This window comes from Urocampus carinirostris, chromosome 17 (genome assembly GCF_059441175.1).
Source record: "Urocampus carinirostris isolate Australia breed hairy pipefish chromosome 17, RoL_Ucar_1.0, whole genome shotgun sequence".
NCBI lineage: Eukaryota > Metazoa > Chordata > Actinopteri > Syngnathiformes > Syngnathidae > Urocampus > Urocampus carinirostris.
Genome location: NC_142365.1, coordinates 5,361,441 through 5,386,221, shown reverse-complemented (window position 1 = coordinate 5,386,221; position 24,781 = coordinate 5,361,441). Strand labels below are relative to the sequence as shown.

The following is a 24,781-nucleotide window of genomic DNA, read 5'->3' as shown; positions in this document are numbered from 1 at the left end:
TTTATAACCCAAAATACAGTTAGAAGAAACTCAACTTTAAATTTGAATCAGCGAAACCTCACAGGCCACACGCACGCATACACAAATTGAAAAACTCTCACACACACACATACAGCGTCTCTTCGGGATGTTCAAAAATAGCCAAATGTCTTTAAAATTAGGTTAAGAAAAAAAAAACAGGGTTGAAGATGCATTCCGCCTGTCCATTTCTGAATCCTATTAAAATTCTAAAGGTGTTTTCCTCCTTCCCTTGAGTTTCCTTTTTGTTTTCATAGAATATTGTTTTTTACCCCGTAATTATGTTAGCGCAACAGCGCTCATCAACCTGAATTTGATTAAAACACATCTGATTTATTTAAATCAGACATTTAAGGCAATTAAAGTCCAAACCAAAAAGCGCAACCTCTCCATTTAGTTTGATAGTACGGAGCAATGAGATGTAATGTCTCCCGTCGCCATGGGAACAAAACAAAAACGAAAAAAAACAGGACGAGTAATTGTGTTATAGCGAGAGTCAGCAATGCCATCAGCTTCTCGGGAGAGAGACGAGCCTGAAAACTTGACAGGGTGGAACAGGTTTGATGGAACACGATGGAAAGATGACCAGGGAACAGGGAGGCGTGCAAGGGAAACGGGACAAAAAAATCCGACCCGCCGACTCTAGGCTAACCGACACGGGGGACTCTTTTTTTTTATTCATCCATTTCTTTATTTCACCTGGATTTGCAAAGATAAAAGTGAGTGATGATGATAAATAGTCTCAGAGCCGGCTTATCTGCGGCTGTCTGGCCCCGGGTTGCCGGCGGTTGGCATCCAAGGCTGATAACCCCCAAGGTCTGAGGGATGATGTTGGCAAGGAGGAGGGCAGATGAGGATGCTGCAGCTGCCGAGTCTCTTCCGGCCAAAGTTCTTGTGAAAGGATGGGATAACCATACCGTTTTTATTCGGATATAGTGTGTATCCCGAATTGTTGATGAACTCATTCACTGCCAGTCGTTTTTCTCAAATTGGGAAAGCTAGCCAAAAAAAAAAAAAAAAAAAAACGTAAATTCCGGACTATAGAGCGCACCTGATTATAAGCCGCACCCACCACATTTGAAGGGGATAACCGCTTTTGTACTTACACAAGCCGCACCTGTACATAATAATAATAATAATAATAATTTCCTTGTATTGTCATTCTGTGTAACAATGTACACAGAACGAAATGTCGATTGCACCTGACCCGTTGTAGCGAGCCGATGCAGCCGCAGCCAACAGAGGGCGCCGCCGACCACTTTTTAAGTCTTAGGAATGACTCGGCCGGGGCGCGAACCACCGACCTCCCAGTCTCAAAGCGGGCGCCTTACCATCTAGGCTACTGAGCTGGTAAGCCGCATGCGCCCACATTAAAACATGAAACACAATCACAAAATTAACCCCAATCCGACTTTGAGTCCCGCGATTGCAACTGAATATACACAGTCCAAAAACCACAGCCGGACAAATGAATGGAAAATGATACCGGTACTTAAGGTTCGATGCAGACCTGCAGAGTCCGGGTCCCGTTGAAAATAATCCAAGGGAAAAAAATATATTTTTCCAAAGGTAAGGGTGGGAAAAATATATATCCACTATTGTCCGCTGCGTCCACAAACACGTCTCACCTTTACTCCACTTCCCATCAGCCTCCGTTGTTTTCGCCCCTTCTTTTTGATTTGCCTGTGGAAAACATATCATAATAAGTCTCTAAAATAAATACATAAAAAAATATACAGTTGCAAATACATATTATACATGGTTACACATATTTACAAAAAAAGACGGTACACCGAGAGAGTTTTCAAAGCTTTAATAATAATATTATAACTTTCATCCCAAACCGTGCCTGTGAAGGGTAGCAAAACGCTACTAGGAACACGCTCGCAACAAAGTAAACGAGTCTGTCAAAAAAAATTTACGGTACTTGTAGAAATCACGGTAATCCGTCATCATCTTCCTCCTTACAACTGACGTCATCAAAGTCGTCTTACCCAGTATGGGAAAGAGACCTTGTCATATAGACGTCGTCCCACGCTCCCTCATTCAAAAACACACTAGCAACACACTCGCAAAGTAAAGTTTACGTGCAGTAGCTTTGTTTCCTTCTCTATCGGACTGCTCGATTGCATTTAGCTTGAAAGTTGCGTCATGTGCCTTTCTTTTTGCAATTTACATGGTGAGGATATGTCTATGCTAATTTAAATTGTGCACAAGCTAAGAAGTTGCAGTCTTCCTCGGCGCATTAATTCCACCGGTCTAAATCTTACCTTTTGTACTCGCGCGCCGCTGGCGGCCGTTAGAAAAATTACATAAATTGGCCGCATCACTGAATAAGCCGCAGGGTTGAACGTTTGGGAAAAAGGTAGCGGCTTATTGTCCGGAATTTACGGTACTTTTCTAGTGATATAGGCATAGGACATTTCAAATAAAAGCTTGAACCCCATCTTTCATTTTCAAAAAAGTATGTTTCTGGCTTTTACCGTTACTAATTAAAAAACAGTTGAACATTGCCAAGTTTCTAAAATCTACTCGTTTACAAGAAAACTTCCTTTCGTGTTGATGCTTTTTTCTTCATTTGTGATACAGCCAATATAAACACTGCTTTCCATAAACCCAAGGACACTATGCATCCAAAATAATATATTATAGCAAAAACACTGAAATTATGCATGAACAATGCATAAACTTTTCAACGCCTGTTGTTTCTGGTGATCGCATAATATCAGTCACCATGGCGATCGTGTCCCCACAATGAGCACGAAACGTCATCCCTCATGACAAGATGATGACGATGGGACTTTGTAATATATTATGAAAATTTAAGGGGTTGGATTGCTATTTTCTATCGTACAACCTTTATTTTGTGTTTATAGATACAAATTTATACCAATTTAAAAAAAAAATAAGGATCTACAGAGCAGAAGTCAATGGAAGGAGAACAAGAGGAAGGCTGTGATTGACGTGGATGGATGGTGTTATGAGTGCACTGCAGGAAAGAGGTTTAAATATAGTGGAAGCTAGAGCTTTTGTTGGTGATAGAAAGGAGTGGAGAGGTGTTGTGAAAGGATAGTGGGATTGTGGACGCGTTCTTAAGGATGGGCTGGTCATTCGTATGATGCGGGAGGGGTAAACCAGTGAAAGCTGTTCGGCACTGCTGTTGAACAGAAGAGTGTGTTGTGTCACCCTGACCTAAGTGACAGGGCCGCTTTCTGGTGTCCCATTTAATCTGGAGGGACGAAAGCATATCCCACTTGGGTGCCGAGGTGCCTAACTTGTTTGGGCAATTGGGTTGGCCTTGGTCCAAAGATTTTTGTGTGTTTTTTTTATGCTATTTATTTCCCTTTTATTTTCTTTGTTATTGTATGTGTTTGTCTTGCTGTCGGTCACCCCTCTTGAGGGATATGACCAAGGTAGATAGATAGATACCAATTTGTACAAGACCATTCCGTACCACACCATTTTGTACCATACCTATCTGTAAGACAGGTACCAACAATGGCAAAATAAAAATGATTTTATCTATTTCCAGTGATTGAAGTTAGCATCCTTATATGCTCTAAAAATTCAGGCAATGAGCTTGGCACCGTTAATGAAATTCATAATCGTTTGCAGACATTTGCAGTAGTTCCATGTCCTCTTCTTCACCTTCAAATTAGGACCACTTTGGTGTTTTGGGTAGAAATCCGTCATATTGTCACTTTTTGGATTTAAACGAGGCTTTCTTGCATCCTGATTCCATCAGCACTCATTAATTCACCTTGTCGACAATAAATAATTGCTCATGTTGACAATACCTTTTGAGAATAACCTGATGTTTGGAAGAGAACATTACCAGTATAGGAAATAAAACTCTGCTACGTGACGTTGCTTGCTACAAATCCATCCCATCTATCCATTATCTTCACCGCTTATCCTCAGTAGGGTCGCGGGGGTGCCTGAGCCCATCCCAGCTATCTTCGTGCAGTGGGCAGGGGAAACCCTGAACTGATCGCAGGGCACACAGGGACAGACAATTCACTCGCTCATTCACACCTAGAGACAAATTTGACTGGCCAATTAAACTAACATGCATGTTTTTGGAATGTGGGAGGAAACCAAAGTGCCTGGAGGAAACCCACGCAAGCACAGGGAGAACATGCAAACTCCACACGGGAGGTTCGATGCTACAAATCCAGAACTCCAAATAATAGTTTGGGCCTTGTACAGTGTTAAAGTCTGCTTGCACATTAATTGTGTTTGTTTGATGACGCTGATCAGTCCATCGTTTGCCTTTCAGATGGTCACAAGAACGAAGAAAATTTTCGTGGGTGGCCTTTCAGCCAATACAGTTGTGGAAGACGTCAAGCAGTACTTTGAACAGTTCGGCAAGGTAAGAGCTTTCCTGAATTCGTCTGTGATCGTAAAATTGCGTATCCTCTCCAGCCACATGCTTGTTGATCTCCATGCTCTTTATCCGATATTTGGGGTTTTGGTGGAATTTGTGGTTTGATTTTGATTGAAAAGTTTGTGTGTGATCAATGGTAAGATTTTTTTTCCGAAATCATGGACGAGTGGAACCTCCAAAGTCCATTGCAATAAGTGATATTTTTTTCTGATAGAAAAATGGAATGCTCAACTCATGTAGTCACGCCACCATACAACGTGTTACTCTGAACCTCCAAAATAAATCCAAATAATCACATTTATATATATACTGGTATGTATATATTTTTTGCAGTTTTGCAATATTTTGAACTCCACAAAATTATCCCGGCAGAAAAACGACACAATTTAAGAACTATTTCTCCAAGTTAAAAACAAACGTGAGATGACCTATATCAGACATTATTATCTTTATTGATATTTGTTTATTTTTCTAGATGAAAATCATGATATGAAATTAATATGAAAAATATATTGGGCAACATTTTCCCTGGGGGGGGAAACAGTGTAATACTCCTTTTTTTCCCTTTCACACAGGTAAATAAGCTTTTTTCATGGATATCAGAGTGGGTTGGATAAAAAAATAACCCATCTGGGTCAATGGTGGTTGGTAGATTTAAATGACCCGTATTTTTGGGGAAGAGAGGACCAGAAAATCCCCAAATTTTGTCATCTAATAAAAAAAAAACAATAATTTTGAACTTTAAAAAGACTAAAGTATTAGCTACTTTTAAAATCCCATAACAACTGGGTATTTGTTTAGAAAATAAATGCTAAGATTTTATTCCAGACACAATGTAAATATATCGTTTTATTAAAACAAAACCATCTATTTATGTATAAAACAACCCACAACAATCAATTAGTTTTAAACCACTGTGTAATTTAATGCCAAACACTAAAATCATTGGAACCTGGTGATGAACTATGTGAGCCAAATTGGGTGATTTTGACACAAGCAATTTTTAGAGTGAAAAATTAAAAGTAAGCATGGAAATTTAACACTAGTTGCAGGTGAAAGTCTTGGAACTCCAATCAACAAATGGGAAGGAATTGTTCTCTCTACAACTATCCCAACCAGAACCACCCCCCCCACGCAATATTCTTCTTAAATTCAAATTTGATGAACTTTACAGTAAGGGTGGGTAATACTGGGAACTTTGGTATCATCACACATAAAATACAGGGTAGTATCAATCAGTATCTATCTATCTATCTCTATCTATCAATACGAATCCAATACCGACACTTTGTTTACAAAATGCTGCAGCGAGGCTTTTAACTCAGACCAGAAAGTTTGACCACATGACCCCAATTTTAGCTAACCTGCATTGGCTCCTTGTTAACCTTAAGATGTGATTTTAAGGTTCTGTTGGTAGTATACAAAATCATGCATGGACTTGCTCCCTCATATCTTTCAGATTTAATTTTGCCCTATGTTCCGGTCCGGAGCCTCCGCTCTGAAAATACTGGTCTACTAGTGATCCCATGACTTAAAAACAAATATATTACTTAAGATAGATAGATATAAAGATAGATACTTTATTCATCCCCGAAGGGAAATTCACATTTTAAAAGATAAAGATATAAGACAAGATATAAAAGTCCTATATCTGGATCTAATGAACACACAAGATTAAACATTGTATATTTAAATCACAGATATATCTGTGGCTCTGCAAAATACATAATTCACACCGTATTTCTTCTTTGATGGTAGCCGAGGGATTGGAAAAATGGCTTTGAAAGTCCTAAAAAGTGCTTGAATCCAGCCATGAAAAACTGTGTACAAACCCTGAGGATGATAAGTACCGTAAATTCCGGACTATAGAGCTCACCTGATTATAAGCCGCACCCACCACATTTTTAGAGGAAAACAATTTTGTACATACACAAGCCGCACCTGTATATAAGCCGCATGCGCCCACGTTTAAAATTGTAACACAAACACAAAATTAACCCAAACCTGACTTCAAGTCCCACGATTGAAACTAAATGTGGGGTTTGGGGTTTTTAAGGGTTATTGATCTATCTTCGTTATTCATTATCCATTATCCGTTATCGGTCAGTTCATAATACGCTACAAAGCCTAGGAGCCGGGACACTTACTCTCAGCCAAAAGGCCAAGCTAAGGTCCTAGCCCTAAAGCCTTGCTGCGATCATTGCGAATGCACCGTTCCCGGAGGTACTGCAATACCGGGCCGATGCGTGGAGTGGACAGAACAAGCTCTTATTCCATCTCCGGAGTGCAAAAATCAAAGATCATGGCAAAGGGCCACTCGGCCAAAAGGCCAAGCTAAGGACCTAGCATCAAAGCCTTGATTTCCACATGTGCGGTCCGGCCAAATTAAGGTCCTAGCCCTTCATTAAAATCCACAGTCTAAAAAACACAGCCGGCAAAATGAACAGAAAATGATACCGATACTTAAGGTTTGATGCAGACCTGCAGAGTCCAGGTCCCGTTGAAAGTGATCCAAGGAAAAAAGTGTATATTTCCAAAGGTAAGGGTGGGAAAAATATATCAGATGAACACATTTACTCACGCAACTTCTTTTACTTTAACCAACTTTTTACCCCCTCTTCTTTCCTTGTCTGTCCCTCACCTTTAGCGGTCCCCATTTAAACTCGGCACCCCGCGTTTGTTCCGCCCCTCATTTTTCGTTCACCCGTATCAGAATAAGCGTCTAAAATAAATACAAATAAATACATTACAAAAATATAAAGTTGCAAATACATATTATACATGGGTTACACATGTTTACAAAGAAAGACGGTACATCGAGAGAGTTTTCAAAGCTTTAATAATAATAATATTGCTTTGACAGGGCAGTTAATGGTAGCAACACTCGAGCGCCGCTAGCGGCCGTTAGAAAAATTACATAAATTTGGCCGCATCACTGAATAAGCCGCAGGGTTGAAAGTTAGGGGAAAAAGTAGCGGCTTATAGTCCGGAATTTACGGTACTCGCTCAGTATCATTAATATCGATATTTGTATCAATCCGCCCATCCTTACTTCACACTTCATCTCTTTGGAGGTTCCGCTCGTAATTTGCAAGGGAAGCGAAATATCGCGACAGCGTTGTCGCCGTGCGGTCTTTGTGGCGAGCGAGGCGTGCTTTTTCCTGCCCTTTCATACAAGGACATGAACGCCACACACACGAGCACAAACAGGCTTTGATACAGTGCTAGCATTTCACAGATAATTTCCTCCCCCCTGAGTGGAGATCCATTTCCCTCATGTCATATTCCACATCAGTCAAGGTCACCTTCGGCTGCGTAACATCAGCACTTGACCTTGAGTTTAAACAGTTTCCGCCAGGATGGATTTTTCATGGGCACATAATGCGCCGTGTCCTCAAGGAGACAAAAGAGCCGTTACGGAATCATGAAAACGGTTATTTTTGGTTCCGACCCGCTACCCCAAAAGCCAGCTTGTTATTGTTTGCGTCGAGGAGGCTTGCAAAACATACGATTTTATTTATTATTATCATTTCGCCTCGGCGCTCTGCGAGCTAGCGTGCTTTTTCCAATCACCGGATTTGAGAAAGGGCTCCAAAAAGAGTTTTGACTTGATTGAATGACATAATTGACTTGATTATACAAAGTTTTTTTTTCCCCTCCTCTTGAGAAATCCTCCAACGCTTAGGAGGAAACAAACAAATCAGACTGATTGAGCCAGATCTTGTACATGTTTTATTTTTTTTTGTATTTTCTTGCAGTTTTATAGGCTACCGTATTTTCCGCACTATAAGGCGCACCGGGTAATAGGGCGCACCCCCAAAAAATAGTTATTTGTCCTATATTTTCCATACACAAGGCGCACCGGATAATAAGGCGCTACAATGGGAACGTCGACAAAACAGTCAGATAGTTCAGTCAAACTTATTACCCCCTTAACATTCCGAAAGCTTGCAAAGAAGCAAATACGTGTCGTAGACACGTGCGGATGCGGTGTCCGTATGATGTCACTCAAATGCATCGTTCCAAATATCATTCGGAAGGTTAAAGTCTTGGGATTCAAGAAATGCCAACCATTCCTTAGTTTCTATTTTCTTTTTCGCTCGCAACTTTACTGTGCATATGACACTAAACACTTGGAATTGAGTTTAATTTAAAAAAAGAACCATCACAGAAACATCAATATCACTCTGAAACAAGATACTGGGAAAATATATAGCCGGAGTAGCTCACCGAAGTCGTTGTGTTCAATAATATTGTGCAACCATGGTCCTCTTATATCCGTGAGTGTAGTAAATCCAGGAGAGTAAAATATTTACAAATACAGTACAGAATAGTAAAATACTGTTTTCTCTATGCCGTCAACCCAACATGCTATTCACATTCATCTTTTTCGGCCAATCACAGGCTTTGTTTTGCCCCTTTAGCCTATGCTAGCCTGTAAATGATAAAAAGGATCCGCCCTCTTTACCTCCGAACAACTTGAGCCAATAGTGATCGATTCAACTGATGATTGACACATCTTTTTCGGCCAATTGCAGGCTTTGTTTTGCCCCTTTAGCCTATGGGAGCCTGTAAATGATAAAAAGGATCCGCCCCCTTTACCTCCAAATAACTTTAGCCAATAGTGATCGATTCAAATGATAATTAGCCAATGAAACGCGGGTATATAAATCCCAGCATACACCAAGGACTACTTCGCCTTCGTGGGGAAAATCTAGTCGGCGGCTGCTTGCCTTAGTTGCAAGACTTTGCGACTTAATATTGATCCATGTATAAGGCGCACTGTATTATAAGGCGCATGGTCAGCTTTTGAAAAAAATAAAGGCTTTTAGGTGCGCCTTATAGTGCGGAAAATACGGTAGTTCTGTGCATGCCTCCATGTGTCTGCAATAAAGAGCCAGCCTGGCGTGAGTGTTCCAGCGATTAAGAGTATTTATACGCTTGCGTGATTAGCTGTGCATCGGGGTCCGTGAGAACTTGGCGAATTAAACGTCGCCGGGAAATATCGGCGGGGGTAATACCTGAGCTATACGAGTGTCACGTATAAAGCGGGCGGTTTGGCCTCCCTTACGAGGAATGCACCATGAATTCTACGATTAGTGTGTGAAAAAATTGCTGGCGGAAATGTAAATGAATTGCTTTTTGATGAATTGACCAACTGTCACACATAATCTCCAATTAGCATGTGAAAATGTTGAAACAGATCTAGGCTCAACAGTTTAAGCACTTTGGTGTAAATAGTCTTGAAAATACGATTATATTTGCTCATTTCATTGACCTTTTTTGTCAATTATGATACTTTCACAATTTCGATATCCCTTTTTACCATTTTTTTTTCTCACTTTGTTCATTTGGACTTTTTTGCTGCATACAGTTGCACAAATTGGGTAAAATATAGTAAAATACGGTAGCATATTTTGTTAATCCAATTAAATTATTTTATTTGACAAATATTTTATTGTTGCTGTCTTAAGCTGCAGAAATGGGGAAAATAGTTATTCAAATATTTAATATTTTTAGATGCAGTATTAACACTATTTTCCTAATTTTGTAATTCCTAAATATCAGGATTAGAAAAATAAGCCAATAAAAGGTAACAGGGAAAACAATTATTCCAATATTTAACATTTTTAGATGCAGTATTAACTACTATTTTCCTAATTTTCTAATTCCTAAATATCAAGATTACATTTTTTTTTAGGAAATAATGGTCAACGGGGAAAATAATTAGTTATTCAAATATTTAATATTTTTGGATGTGGTATTAACAACAATTTTCCTGATTTTCTAATTCCTAAATAACAGGATTAAATGGTTTTTTTAGGAAATAATGGTCAACGGGGAAAATAATTAGTTATTCCAATATTTAACATTTTTAGATGCAGTATTAACTTCTATTTTCCTAATTTTCTTATTCCTAAATATCAAGATTACATTTTTTTTTAGGAATTAATGGTCAACGGGGAAAATAATTAGTTATTCAAATATTTAATATTTTTGGATGCGATATTAACAACTATTTTCCTAATTTTCTAATTCCTAAATATCAGGATTAAAGAAATTGAGGAAATAATGGTAAACGGGGAAAATAATTATTTATTTAAATATTTAATATTTTTACAAGAGGTATTAACAACTATATTCCTAATTTTCTAATTGCTAAATATCAGGATTAAAAAAATTGAGAAAAAAATGGGGAACGGGGAAAATGAGTAGTTATTCAAATATTTAATATTTTTAGATGTGGTATTATCAACTATTTTCCTAATTTTCTGATTCCCAAATATCAGGATTAAAAAAATTGAGGAAATAATGGTGAACGGGGAAAATAATTAGTTATTCAAATGTTTAATATTTTTTAGATGCAGTATTAACAACTATTTTCCTAATTTACCATTATTTCCTCAATTTTTTAATCCTGATATTTGCTGCAGAGAGCTGCAAAAGTTGGGAAAAATACAACTATTTACCCTTTTTCTACAATTACAGTATTGCAAAAGTTATTTTTCCCTTTCCCCAGTTTTTCCAACATTAAGACGTAAAAACATACTGAAAACGTAGTTAAATATTGTGGAAGAAATATATAAAATAACAATTTTGTATCGCGAAAATAATTTGTTCAATTTTGACTTACATTTTATTTGCCTAATTAATAAACAAATATATAATTGCAATTGGTGGAGAGATCAAACAATTTCAAACAAGTAAGCTAATTTGGGTGAAATACTAAATTTCCAATATAATTCAAAAGTATATACATTTAAAAAACAATATTTTTTGGAAATTATATTGCATTTAAATAACCTAAAAATATATAAATAATAATACCAAAAATTAAAATGTTTTCACATATTTTTGGAAGGCATTAAAATTATATACCCTTTTTTTATTTATTCAATTTGGAACGATACCCATCAAATAAAGTCTTAAAAGGCCAGCACCACCCTAAACAAGTGTGCAAAATAGTGAAAATATATATCTTGTGTCCTTATTTAGGAATTCTATTCCTGCTCATGATATTGCACTACTATTGTTAAGATACACTATCCTCTTTTTGCAATATTATTAGAACTTGGGACTGTCTCTAAGCACTAAGTTGTAAATATATTTTTCCATTTATTCTGACAGTTTCTTTTTAATATTATTTTTTCTCTTTAAAGTGTTTATTACATGTTTACCCTGGAGTGCCATGTCTAATATTATGATATATATAATGGTCACCATGTTGATTTACAGTAAATTCCGGACTATAGAGCGCACCTGATTATAAGCCGCACCCACCACATTTTAAGAGGATAACCGATTTTGTACATACATAAGCCGCACCTGTATACAAGCTGCATGCGCCCACATTTAAACATGTAACACAAACACAAAATTAACCCAAACCCGACTTCAGGTCCCGCGATTGAAATTAAATGTCCTTCATTAAAGTCCACAGTCCAAAAATCACAGCTGGCAAAATGAACGGAAAATGATACCGGTACTTAAGGTTTGATGCAAACCTGCAGAGTCCGGGTCCCGTTGAAAGTAATCCAAGGAAAAAAGTGTATATTGCCAAAGGTAAGGGTGGGAAAAATATATCAGATGAACACATTTACTCACGCAACTCCTTTTTCTTTAACCAACTTTTTACCCCCTCTTCTTTCCTTGTTTGTCCCTCACCTTTAGCGGTCCCCATTTAAACTCTGCACCCCGCGTTTGTTCCGCCCCTCATTTTTCGTTCACTCGTGCAAAACATATCAGAATAAGTGTCTAAAATAAATACAAATAAATACATTACAAAAATATACAGTTGCAAATACATATTAAACATGGGTTACACATATTTACAAAGAAAGACAGTACACCGAGAGAGTTTTCAAAGCTTTAATAATAATAATATAGCTTTCATCCCAAACGGTGGCAGTGACTAGGCAGTTAATCGTAGCAACACTCGAGCGCCGATGGCGGCCATTAGAAAAATGACATAAATTGACCGCATCACTGAATAAGCCGCAGGGTTGAAAGTCAGGGAAAAAAGTAGCGGCTTATAGTCCGGAATTTACGGTAAATGACAATAAAAACCTATTCTATTCTATTCTGTCTTGTCCTGTCCTGGCCTGGTCTGGCCTGTCCTGTCCTGTCCTACTCTATTAAAAGGCAGATTCAAAGCATATCTTATCTATAATAAAAACTCTTGGAAAACAGCCTTCAACCCAAAAATCAACAAAGGGCTAAAGTCTAGCCGCAACTGTTGTGTTACATCTCAATAGATTGTGTAAGTGTCACGAACACAGAGTGACTCTTTGCAGAGAAAAGAGTGAGACGTTCCCTTTCGCTGTGACATAAAATGCAGCATGTGTGTGTTTGTGTGCGTGAGTGTGCACGTGGCACCACAAGCCAATTATCAGGATGTGGTTTGCAGAGGTGTCGGGGTGGAGTGGTAGGGGGAGGGCAAACAGCTTGTGTGGTCGCAACTGGGTCACAGTTTCTGTCTGTAACCTCAGCACCTCGCCTTTGAAAAAAGGAAAATGGAAAAAAACAACTGTATTACCACTCTAGCACGTCCACAAGTTACTGATGAACTCATCTCTAAAGGATCCCGTTACCTCGCTAATAGCTATCGAATACAGCCACCTATTTTGTTAGTCAGAGGGAGGTGATTAAGTAAACGTTTCTCACAGTTTTATTGGGAAGAATGGATTACAAACACCATCTGCTGATCGCTGGTCGCGGGCAGCAGATCGCTCAGAACGCGGCAGTGGGACTTCCGTGGCGAGCGATGGCGGTGTCGGGAACGGAAAAAAACGGGTCAGTGGCCGGGACAGAAGAGCAAAAACGTGATCGGGATCGGAAACAAGTCGAAAGCCAGGATAGGAGAGTAGACGTGGTCTCGATCAAAACAGATCGTAACGGGAGACAAACAGGACAGGCAAAAAAAGGCTTGCCGTGCAAAAACAGAGATTCGCAGACGGACCGACAAAAGGGGACTGACAGGACAGAGTTTAAATACTGACAGGGAGCCAATCTGTCAACAAGCTGCAGCTGGCGCCACACACGCGAGGCCAATTGGGCGCCATGGCAACCGTGACATACGGGCGGGGCCAATTGGGCGCCATGGCAACCGTGACATACGGGCGGGGCCAATTGGGCGCCATGGCAACCGTGAGAGAAAATCGGATCCTTTATGTAAATAGTCTTTCAGCTAGAGGTTGTTTGAAATAAATCATTTTTGTCCTGCCCGGGAAGAGAATGTTATTATTTCCATTTTTGTTTTGTTTTGTTTTTCTCCACACACTGCTTTTGAAAAATGTGCTTGCTTCAGAAAACAACCAATGATTGAAAAAGTTATGATTTGATTCACCCTTATTCCGTGTATTTCTGTTAGTAGCTGTTTTATCCTTGATGTGAAAAGTAAGGGATGTTATTTTTGCAAGTGTACAGGAAGCAACATTATTTGAACATCCGATCATCTAATGATTCATTTTCTGTCAATCAAATGAACTAAACATGTTTTCATTCCAATCTTTGTATTCTAAAACCAAGGATTAGTTCAATATTTAAATTCTAAATAAGATAAACACATGAAAATGTTTGGACATATGGAAAGAATGGATGATGGCCGTTTTCCTAAGAGAGTAAGTAGTGCAGAAGTAGTCGGAAGTAGAATGAATGGAAGGTCTAAATATGGTTGGATGGATGTGGTGAAACGTGCTCGGGTTGTAACATTGGTTGATTAAATGGATGCAAGAGTATGCTCAGGATGGATACAGACGGCGAAGGATAGTTAAGAATGAATGACATCGACGCACATGATGCGGAGGGGGTAAACCAGTGTATGCTGTCAGCTGTTTAAGGATTGCGTGGCACAGCGATTTACCTCTAATTGTGCTGTGAGCTTAATGTTCGGTGTCAGGTTAGGTAGTGCAAAGTCGAATGAATGTTTGGCGAAGGTGAATGTGTTCTTGGCCCAAGCTACCTCCCGGTAGGGGGGTATAGCTTCGATCTATAGATAGATAAACACATTATATTTTAATTACTACTCTGGCCAAAACTTTTTTTTAGAAAATGAGCAAAAACTATGATTATATTTAAAGTAAAAGCAAATGGATGGCTGAAACATTCTTCTTACCCGGGTGGAAACATATGTTGACCTGGAGAGGGATGGGCGCCACCAGGCTGTACTTGTCCAAGACACACCACAGGAACTGGTGCCTCTATGACCCTAGAGTGATTAAGCATCTAGTGTCTGACATTTTATAACCAAAAACAACAATGAGCAGATGATGAGGGTGCTGTGTCCGAGTCATATCAGGGGGATTCTCCTGCTTCTTGTGAGAGGATGGTTCCCGCCAGGCTGTACTTGCCCTAGACACACCACAGGAACTGGTGCCCCTACAACCCTAGTGATTTAGCATCTAGTGCCTGACATTTTACAACAAAAAACAACAATGATCAGATGATGAAGGTGCTGTATCTGAGTCATATCAGGTGGATTCTACTGCTTTTCGTGAGAGGATGGGCCCCGCTAGGCTGTACTTGCCCAAGACACACCTCAGGAACTGGTGCCCCTACGGCCCTAGTGATTTAGCATCTAGTGCCTTACGTTTTACAACAAAAAACAACAATGAGCAGATGATGAGGGTGCTGTATCTGAGTCATATCAGGTGGATTCTACTGCTTTTCGTGAGAGGATGGGCCCCGCTAGGCTGTACTTGCCCAAGACACACCTCAGGAACTGGTGCCCCTACGACCCTAGTGATTTAGCATCTAGTGTTTGACATTTTACAACACAGAACAACAATGAGTAGATGTTAAATGTTCTGTGTCCGAGTCATATCAGGTGGGTTCTACTGCTTCTCGTGAAAGGATGGGCCCCGCTAGGCTGTACTTGCCCAAGACACACCTCAGGAACTGGTGCCCCTACGGCCCTAGTGATTTAGCATCTAGTGCCTGACATTTTACAACAAAAAACAACAACAAGCAGATGATGAGGGTGCTGTATCCCAGTCATATCAGGTGGATTCTCCTGCTTCTCGTGAAAGGATGGGCCCCGCTAGGCTGTACTTGCCCAAGACACACCTCAGGAACTGGTGCCCCTACGGCCCTAGTGATTTAGCATCTAGTGCCTTACATTTTACAACAAAAAACAACAATGAGCAGATGATGAGGGTGCTGTATCTGAGTCATATCAGGTGGATTCTACTGCTTTTTGGGAGAGGATGGTTCCCGCCAGGCTGTACTTGCCCAAGACACACCACAGGAACTGGTGCCCCTACGACCCTAGTGATTTAGCATCTAGTGCCTGACATTTTACAACAAAAAACAACAATGAGCAGATGATGAAGGTGCTGTATCTGAGTCATATCAGGTGGGTTCTACTGCTTTTCGTGAGAGAATGGGCCCCGATAGGCTGTACTTGCCCAAGACACACCTCAGGAACTGGTGCCCCTACGACCCTAGTGATTTAGCATCTAGTGCCTGACATTTTACAACAAAAAACAACAATGAGCAGATGATGAAGGTGCTGTGTCTGAGTCATATCAGGTGGGTTCTACTGCTTTTCGTGAGAGAATGGGCCCCGATAGGCTGTACTTGCCCAAGACACACCTCAGGAACTGGTGCCCCTACGACCCTAGTGATTTAGCATCTAGTGCCTGACATTTTACAACAAAAAACAACAATGAGCAGATGATGAAGGTGCTGTATCTGAGTCATATCAGGTGGGTTCTACTGCTTTTCGTGAGAGAATGGGCCCCGATAGGCTGTACTTGCCCAAGACACACCTCAGGAACTGGTGCCCCTACGACCCTAGTGATTTAGCATCTAGTGCCTGACATTTTACAACAAAAAACAACAATGAGCAGATGATGAAGGTGCTGTATCTGAGTCATATCAGGTGGGTTCTACTGCTTTTCGTGAGAGAATGGGCCCCGATAGGCTGTACTTGCCCAAGACACACCTCAGGAACTGGTGCCCCTACGACCCTAGTGATTTAGCATCTAGTGCCTGACATTTTACAACAAAAAACAACAATGAGCAGATGATGAAGGTGCTGTATCTGAGTCATATCAGGTGGGTTCTACTGCTTTTCGTGAGAGAATGGGCCCCGATAGGCTGTACTTGCCCAAGACACACCTCAGGAACTGGTGCCCCTACGACCCTAGTGATTTAGCATCTAGTGCCTGACATTTTACAACAAAAAACAACAATGAGCAGATGATGAAGGTGCTGTATCTGAGTCATATCAGGTGGGTTCTACTGCTTTTCGTGAGAGAATGGGCCCCGCTAGGCTGTACTTGCCCAAGACACACCTCATGAACTGGTGCCCCTACGACCCTAGTGATTTAGCATCTAGTGTTTGACATTTTACAACACAGAACAACAATGAGTAGATGTTAAATGTTCTGTGTCCGAGTCATATCAGGTGGGTTCTACTGCTTCTCGTGAAAGGATGGGCCCCGCTAGGCTGTACTTGCCCAAGACACACCTCAGGAACTGGTGCCCCTACGGCCCTAGTGATTTAGCATCTAGTGCCTGACATTTTACAACAAAAAACAACAACGAGCAGATGATGAGGGTGCTATATCCCAGTCATATCAGGTGGATTCTCCTGCTTCTTGTGAAAGGATGGGCCCCGCTAGGCTGTACTTGCCCAAGACACACCTCAGGAACTGGTGCCCCTACGGCCCTAGTGATTTAGCATCTAGTGCCTTACATTTTACAACAAAAAACAACAATGAGCAGATGATGAGGGTGCTGTATCTGAGTCATATCAGGTGGGTTCTACTGCTTTTCGTGAGAGAATGGGCCCCGATAGGCTGTACTTGCCCAAGACACACCTCAGGAACTGGTGCCCCTACGACCCTAGTGATTTAGCATCTAGTGCCTGACATTTTACAACAAAAAACAACAATGAGCAGATGATGAAGGTGCTGTATCTGAGTCATATCAGGTGGGTTCTACTGCTTTTCGTGAGAGAATGGGCCCCGCTAGGCTGTACTTGCCCAAGACACACCTCATGAACTGGTGCCCCTACGACCCTAGTGATTTAGCATCTAGTGTTTGACATTTTACAACACAGAACAACAATGAGTAGATGTTAAATGTTCTGTGTCCGAGTCATATCAGGTGGGTTCTACTGCTTCTCGTGAAAGGATGGGCCCCGCTAGGCTGTACTTGCCCAAGACACACCTCAGGAACTGGTGCCCCTACGGCCCTAGTGATTTAGCATCTAGTGCCTGACATTTTACAACAAAAAACAACAACGAGCAGATGATGAGGCTGCTATATCCCAGTCATATCAGGTGGATTCTCCTGCTTCTTGTGAAAGGATGGGCCCCGCTAGGCTGTACTTGCCCAAGACACACCTCAGGAACTGGTGCCCCTACGGCCCTAGTGATTTAGCATCTAGTGCCTTACATTTTACAACAAAAAACAACAATGAGCAGATGATGAGGGTGCTGTATCTGAGTCATATCAGGTGGGTTCTACTGCTTTTCGTGAGAGAATGGGCCCCGATAGGCTGTACTTGCCCAAGACACACCTCAGGAACTGGTGCCCCTACGACCCTAGTGATTTAGCATCTAGTGCCTGACATTTTACAACAAAAAACAACAATGAGCAGATGATGAAGGTGCTGTATCTGAGTCATATCAGGTGGGTTCTACTGCTTTTCGTGAGAGAATGGGCCCCGCTAGGCTGTACTTGCCCAAGACACACCTCATGAACTGGTGCCCCTACGACCCTAGTGATTTAGCATCTAGTGTTTGACATTTTACAACACAGAACAACAATGAGTAGATGTTAAATGTTCTGTGTCCGAGTCATATCAGGTGGGTTCTACTGCTTCTCGTGAAAGGATGGGCCCCGCTAGGCTGTACTTGCCCAAGACACACCTCAGGAACTGGTGCCCCTACGGCCCTAGTGATTTAGCATCTAGTGCCTGACATTTTACAACAAAAAACAACAACGAGCAGATGATGAGGGTGCTATATCCCAGTCATATCAGGTGGATTCTCCTGCTTCTTGTGAAAGGATGGGCCCCGCTAGGCTGTACTTGCCCAAGACACACCTCAGGAACTGGTGCCCCTACGGCCCTAGTGATTTAGCATCTAGTGCCTTACATTTTACAACAAAAAACAACAATGAGCAGATGATGAGGGTGCTGTATCTGAGTCATATCAGGTGGGTTCTACTGCTTTTCGTGAGAGAATGGGCCCCGATAGGCTGTACTTGCCCAAGACACACCTCAGGAACTGGTGCCCCTACGACCCTAGTGATTTAGCATCTAGTGCCTGACATTTTACAACAAAAAACAACAATGAGCAGATGATGAAGGTGCTGTATCTGAGTCATATCAGGTGGGTTCTACTGCTTTTCGTGAGAGAATGGGCCCCGCTAGGCTGTACTTGCCCAAGACACACCTCATGAACTGGTGCCCCTACGACCCTAGTGATTTAGCATCTAGTGTTTGACATTTTACAACACAGAACAACAATGAGTAGATGTTAAATGTTCTGTGTCCGAGTCATATCAGGTGGGTTCTACTGCTTCTCGTGAAAGGATGGGCCCCGCTAGGCTGTACTTGCCCAAGACACACCTCAGGAACTGGTGCCCCTACGGCCCTAGTGATTTAGCATCTAGTGCCTGACATTTTACAACAAAAAACAACAACGAGCAGATGATGAGGGTGCTATATCCCAGTCATATCAGGTGGATTCTCCTGCTTCTTGTGAAAGGATGGGCCCCGCTAGGCTGTACTTGCCCAAGACACACCTCAGGAACTGGTGCCCCTACGGCCCTAGTGATTTAGCATCTAGTGCCTTACATTTTACAACAAAAAACAACAATGAGCAGATGATGAGGGTGCTGTATCTGAGTCATATCAGGTGGGTTCTACTGCTTTTCGTGAGAGAATGGGCCCCGATAGGCTGTACTTGCCCAAGACACACCTCAGGAACTGGTGCCCCTACGACCCTAGTGATTTAGCATCTAGTGCCTGACATTTTACAACAAAAAACAACAATGAGCAGATGATGAAGGTGCTGTATCTGAGTCATATCAGGTGGGTTCTACTGCTTTTCGTGAGAGAATGGGCCCCGCCAGGCTGTACTTGCCTTAGACACACCACCGTTGCTTGCCCCAATAACACAGTAAAGCATCGGTGAACCGTGATATAATAATATAATAACAGAATTAAATAATATAATATAAATATAATATTTGACCACATTGCAACCAAAACGTTTTAGCTAATCGGTTTATTTTGATATATAATAAAAAAAAGAGAATCTGTCAAAAAAGAACGTAAAAATTTGGTGAAATTAAAACTTTTTATCTAATTAGGTATGCAGTGCTGCCAAAAACTACAAATCATCTGTAGTTTACTACACCATTTTATGGCAAATTGCCGACTAAGTAATTTCTATGAAGACTTTTGATTGTTCTTTGATTATTCAGGTGCATTTTTGCCATCTGCTGGACACTTGCGGTAAGTTTCATGTGCAATGAGATCTTTGTCTAAGAACCACTTTTGACTTAAAAATTACACTTTTAAATGCTTTTATAAAAATAAAAAAACTTCAAGCCTAATAGAGATTTTAATTCTGTACGGAATTAGACATTGTGTTACTCTCTGCTGCCATCTCCTGGTTTAAATTCATGATTGCAGCCTTAGTAAGCTCATGTACATTTTAGACATTCTCAAATTAACTCTTATCCTTTTAGCTTTCTTCGGGTTCGGGTTGGCGTTAGAACTCGATTTGAAGCAGGCCTTTTCTTTATTTCATCGTTTTCAAGCCTCCATTCCTCAAACCTAATGTGATTCGCCCCGAACAGCTCTGATAAAAGTACTTAAGAGAATGAAGAATAATTTTTCAACTTTTTAAGCACACCTCGAACATTGCACCCCACCTTTAATTTACTGTACAGATTAAACGGTATGAAAATTCCATATCCAAAGTTATACACAAACTTTTCACGAGAAAACCCTAAAAGAGATTTTAATTCTGAAAATATTTTTGAATGATTGGCAACTCTGGGTATGTAATTGATTCATTTATTATAAAACGAGTACGGCGGCGCAGTGGTTAGCGCATGTGCGGCACAGTTCTAAGGTCTTGGGAACCTCCTGCGTGGGTTCGAATCCAGCTCCAGACTTCCTGTGCAGAGTTTGTATGTTCTCCCCGTGCTTGCGTGGGTTTCCTCCGGGCACTCCGGTTTCCGCCCACATTCCAAAAAAACATGCATGTCAGGTGAATTGGCCGCTCCAAATTGTCCCTAGGTGTGAATGAGCGAGTGAGTTGTCTGTCCCCGTGTGCCCTGCGATTGGCTGGCAACCAGTTCAGGGTGTCCCCTGCCCACTGCCCGTTGATTGCTGGGATGGGCTCCAGCACCCCCGCGACCCTACTGAGGATAAGCGGTGCAGCTGATGAGATGAGTAGGCCATAACATAATGCTACTTTAATTTTCAAGCCATTTTTATACACTTACTAGTAGTTTTTCCATTTTCATTTCTCCGTAAAATACGTTTTTATCTCTAGGCAATTTGATTGGAATTTTTTGCAAAGACTCGCCACGCTCTGGTTTAACCCAACCGGAAGCTAGGAATCGTTCCACCGGCACTTCAGTGTCTCCGATTCCCGTCCGAGCCGCTTCCTCCCGCGTGCCTCGTCTCCCACAATCCTTCCTTTATGTCCGGGCCGTCCCGGTTCTTCTGCTCCACTGGTCTAGAGCCAGCTAGTGGAGGTGTAACCGAATGGGTGGAGGCTGAGGAGGAGCTTATCCGATTGACTGCCGCCGGACTTATGAGGGATAAAGGTAGATACAAAGGTCACCACTGAGTCAGACGAGCAGAGCGGCGCATCGGGTTCTCCGAGACAACCGTGATACGATTTCACTTAGATGAATGTCAATTCCTGAAGATGAGGGCAAAAGAGATGGAGAACTCCGCAACTATACTATGTTTATAGAAACGGGGGTGGACAACGATGAGTAATTCTTTACAGGCGCAGGTTCGAACATTGTAGTCAATTCTATGAAATTGGGTTATTGAAATTGCCACAATGTAGTGTTGGGCTGCAATTATCAGTTGATTTTGTTGACAAAACTCGATAATAGAAATAGTCGACAATAGCCAATAGCATGTTTGTCTATCTATTTATCTACCTTGGTCATATCCCTCAAGAGGGGTGACGGACAGCAAGACAAACACATACAATAACCCAAAAAAATATAAAAAGGGAAAAATGGCAAAATACACACACTAAAATTTGTGGACCATGGCCAACCCAAATGCCCAGACACCTAAACAAGTAAAGCACCTAAGTTGGTCATGCTTTCGTCCCTTCAGACGAAACGGGACACAAGAAAGCAGCCATTACACAACACACTCTTCTGTTCAACAGCAGGGCCTGATAGCTTTCACTGGTTTACCCCTGCTGCATCATACGGCTGCCCTGCCCATTCCTTAGAACACGTCTTAACATCCCACTATCCTTTCACAACACTCTCCACTCATTCTACTTCATACAATATATAATAATTATTCATCTTTTTAAGCACACCTCGAACGTTGCACCCCACCTTTTAATTCACTGTAAGGATTAAACCACAGGTGTCAAACAGGCGGCCCGCGGGCCAGATCAGGCCCACCAATGGTTTAAATCCGGCCCGCAAGACAACAGTGAGAGAAGCGCAAGAGGAGTGATGATGTGAGTGTCAACCCCTACATTTACCAGCTGGCAGAGACGGGAGGCAGCGTCATGGCCGTCATAGACTTTCTGGACTGGTTTGCAGGCTGGGGGCGTCGTTGATGTCATGCACTTTCCGGACATTTTCAACATCTTACCTAATGTTTACTATTATGTGTACAGTAATGCTAATTGTAATTCACCCTGGTTAATCCTGGAAGGGGGATTACCACATGTGAGGTCCTTTCTCAAGGTTTCTCTTTTCTCCTCACACTGAGGTTTTTCAGTTTTTCCTTGCCCGCATGCTGGTTTAAGATCAGGTAATTGTGTAATTTTGTAACTGTAATCCTGTGCAGTCCTTTGAGACATTTTTGTGATTAAGGGCTATATAAATAAATTTGACTTGACTTGACTTGACTGTAGTTTTAAATATTTCCACCGGCCAGTTAACACTTGGAAACAATTGTGGTAGTATTTCACCATTTTTCTCTGACTCCTTCTTGTTTATAATTTTTCCCTCTTTTTCTTTCTCCTGTTCACTCTCTCTTTCTCTCTCACTCTCTACCTGTTTCTTTTTCTCTGCCTTGCTCTCTTTCTATTTTTTCTCTCTAATTTACACTTGAATTCTCTTTCTATTTTTCTCTTTCTTTCTTTTTTTTTGATTTCTCTCTCTCTCCCTCACTCTCTCTCTCTCACCTCACTTTGTCTCTTTTTTCTCCTGTTGACTCTTTTTCTTTCTGTCGTTTCACTTCTCTTATTCTTTTTATCTTTCTCTCTTTTCACTTTATTTTTCTCTATATATTCATTTCCCCCTTCTTCTCCATTCATATCTCTATTCTGCTCTCTCGTTTTCTCTCACTGTTACTCTGTCTCCCTTCTTCTCCCTATCTGTTTATCGCTCTCTCTTTCCCTCCGTCTCTTTCCATCTTTTTCTCCCTCTCTCTTTCTCTTAAACTTACTAGTCCGGCCCCCGTGAGATTTTTTTTATAGCATTTGTGGCCCCCAGCTAAAACCAGTTTGACACCCCTGGTTTAAACGGTATGAAAATTCCATACCCAAAGTTTTACCCAAACCATATCCGTTCTGAAACTTTTCACGAGAAAACCATCAAGCTGATTGTGAGTATTTGGCCATCTTGGCACCACCGCTGGATTTAAGATGCCAACGATCAATTTTCCTCCATCCGTCTGATTGACAAACCGGTGTCGTCAATGAACATGAACTTCCCCCGATTGAAGTGGCGAGGAGAGCCTCACCGCCGACCAATGTTCCCTGTAATTTTCCTTACGGGTCTGAGCGTTCACACAAAGTCGGTGAGCAACGCTTGAAACAACATTGAGCAACCATAATCCCAAGTGTGGCAAGATAATTCATTATCAAACATGTCCAAAACTTGACATCAAGTTACATTTTGCTGAGTTTCCGGCAATGCAAAATGATTTTTCTCTTTTGAATGAATTGACTCATGTACTATTGCAAACGTCGTTTGTTCTTACAATTCTTTCACAAGATATCCATTTCTTTTTATTTCCTGATATATTTTGTCGCATAATATTAACATTTTTGGGGGCTTATTGAGTCGGTTTTAAGATACTGAACTGTACTTAATCACATGTTTTAGTGGAAGTACAATGTTGGCAACAACATTCACTTGATATAATTGGAAATTATTTGAATGCAAGACAAACTTTTTCATCTTTTTTTCTACTTTTTTTTAAATTCCTTTAAACAAAATCTCATCGTGTTTATTATTTCTGACCTGTTACTTTTTTGTTTTTGTTCTCTATTTACTTTTTTCCTACATTTCTTTCTTTTCTTTTTTTCTGGCTTTTTTTCTAAATGTTTCCTTCTTTTTTCTCTTCCTTTTGTTTCTTTTTTTGCTCAGCTTTTCACTACTTTTTCATTTTGGTATTTTTTTCTATTTTGTTCTATTCCCCCCATTCCTTTAAGTCATTATATGCATAATTTTGCATCATATTTGGTCATGTTGGGATGAAAGAAGCAAAAACAACCCGAAGAGCCGTTTAGGACCCGAAAGAGCCGGTTCCTTTTAGTGAGCCGAGCCGAAGAAGCCGGTTCTCGACAAACTCTACTAACTTTAATCAACTTCGCCTCGACTTCAAAATACCGCATTTAGGACACAGCATCAGGGGAACCCGTGCATTTTTACCTTCATGCACTGTAACTTTGACTTAAATCGCCTCTTAATATAGATGAGCCCTGATTTTTGTGCGCTGGCTCGATTTTCGTGTGCGCTGAGAATGCGCGAGCAGTGCGCAATTGCGCACGCGCGCAGTTTAGAGGGAACACTCCCGCCGAAGCCGAATCCCCAAGAAAAAAACAGGGCAGCTAATCAAAAGGCCACAGTCCTTCATCCCACTTCCTGGGCTAGCACAGGTGCACATTTGCATGCATTTACATGGGAGCTCTCGGTGACCACCGACGTTTGGGTGTCCATCACCGGCTGCCGTGATTGTTTTCCCCGCCGCCGCGACTGACCTAATCAGTCGGGGGATATTGTCTGGTTCCAGTGATTAGAAGGAGTGATCAGAGGAGCCATGATGGAGTTTGTGCCTTCTCCCCGTCCCGATTTTTTGCCAGGGGCTTCAATCTCATTGCAGTCACTTGTAGTTAGCCACGGAGACTTAGCGGGAGAAGGGCAGAGCAATATAAATGAATTGGCTATGAATGTGCCGAATGC

General features: G+C 41.2%; 1 protein-coding gene and 1 pseudogene across 4 annotated transcripts in view; one reads left to right on the top strand and one right to left on the bottom strand.

Moving 5' to 3' along the window:
- The window catches only part of msi2b (musashi RNA-binding protein 2b), a 576,812-nt gene that overhangs the window by 154,496 nt on the left and 397,535 nt on the right, over positions 1-24,781 (top strand). For all 4 annotated transcript variants that reach the window (XM_088320755.1, XM_088320758.1, XM_088320756.1 and 1 more), the window contains exon 6: positions 4,298-4,390. In XM_088320755.1, coding sequence (XP_088176881.1) covers positions 4,298-4,390 — 93 coding nt within the window. The remainder of the gene's footprint in view (positions 1-4,297; positions 4,391-24,781) is intronic.
- LOC148349012 (U2 spliceosomal RNA) lies at positions 6,607-6,747 on the bottom strand (annotated as a pseudogene).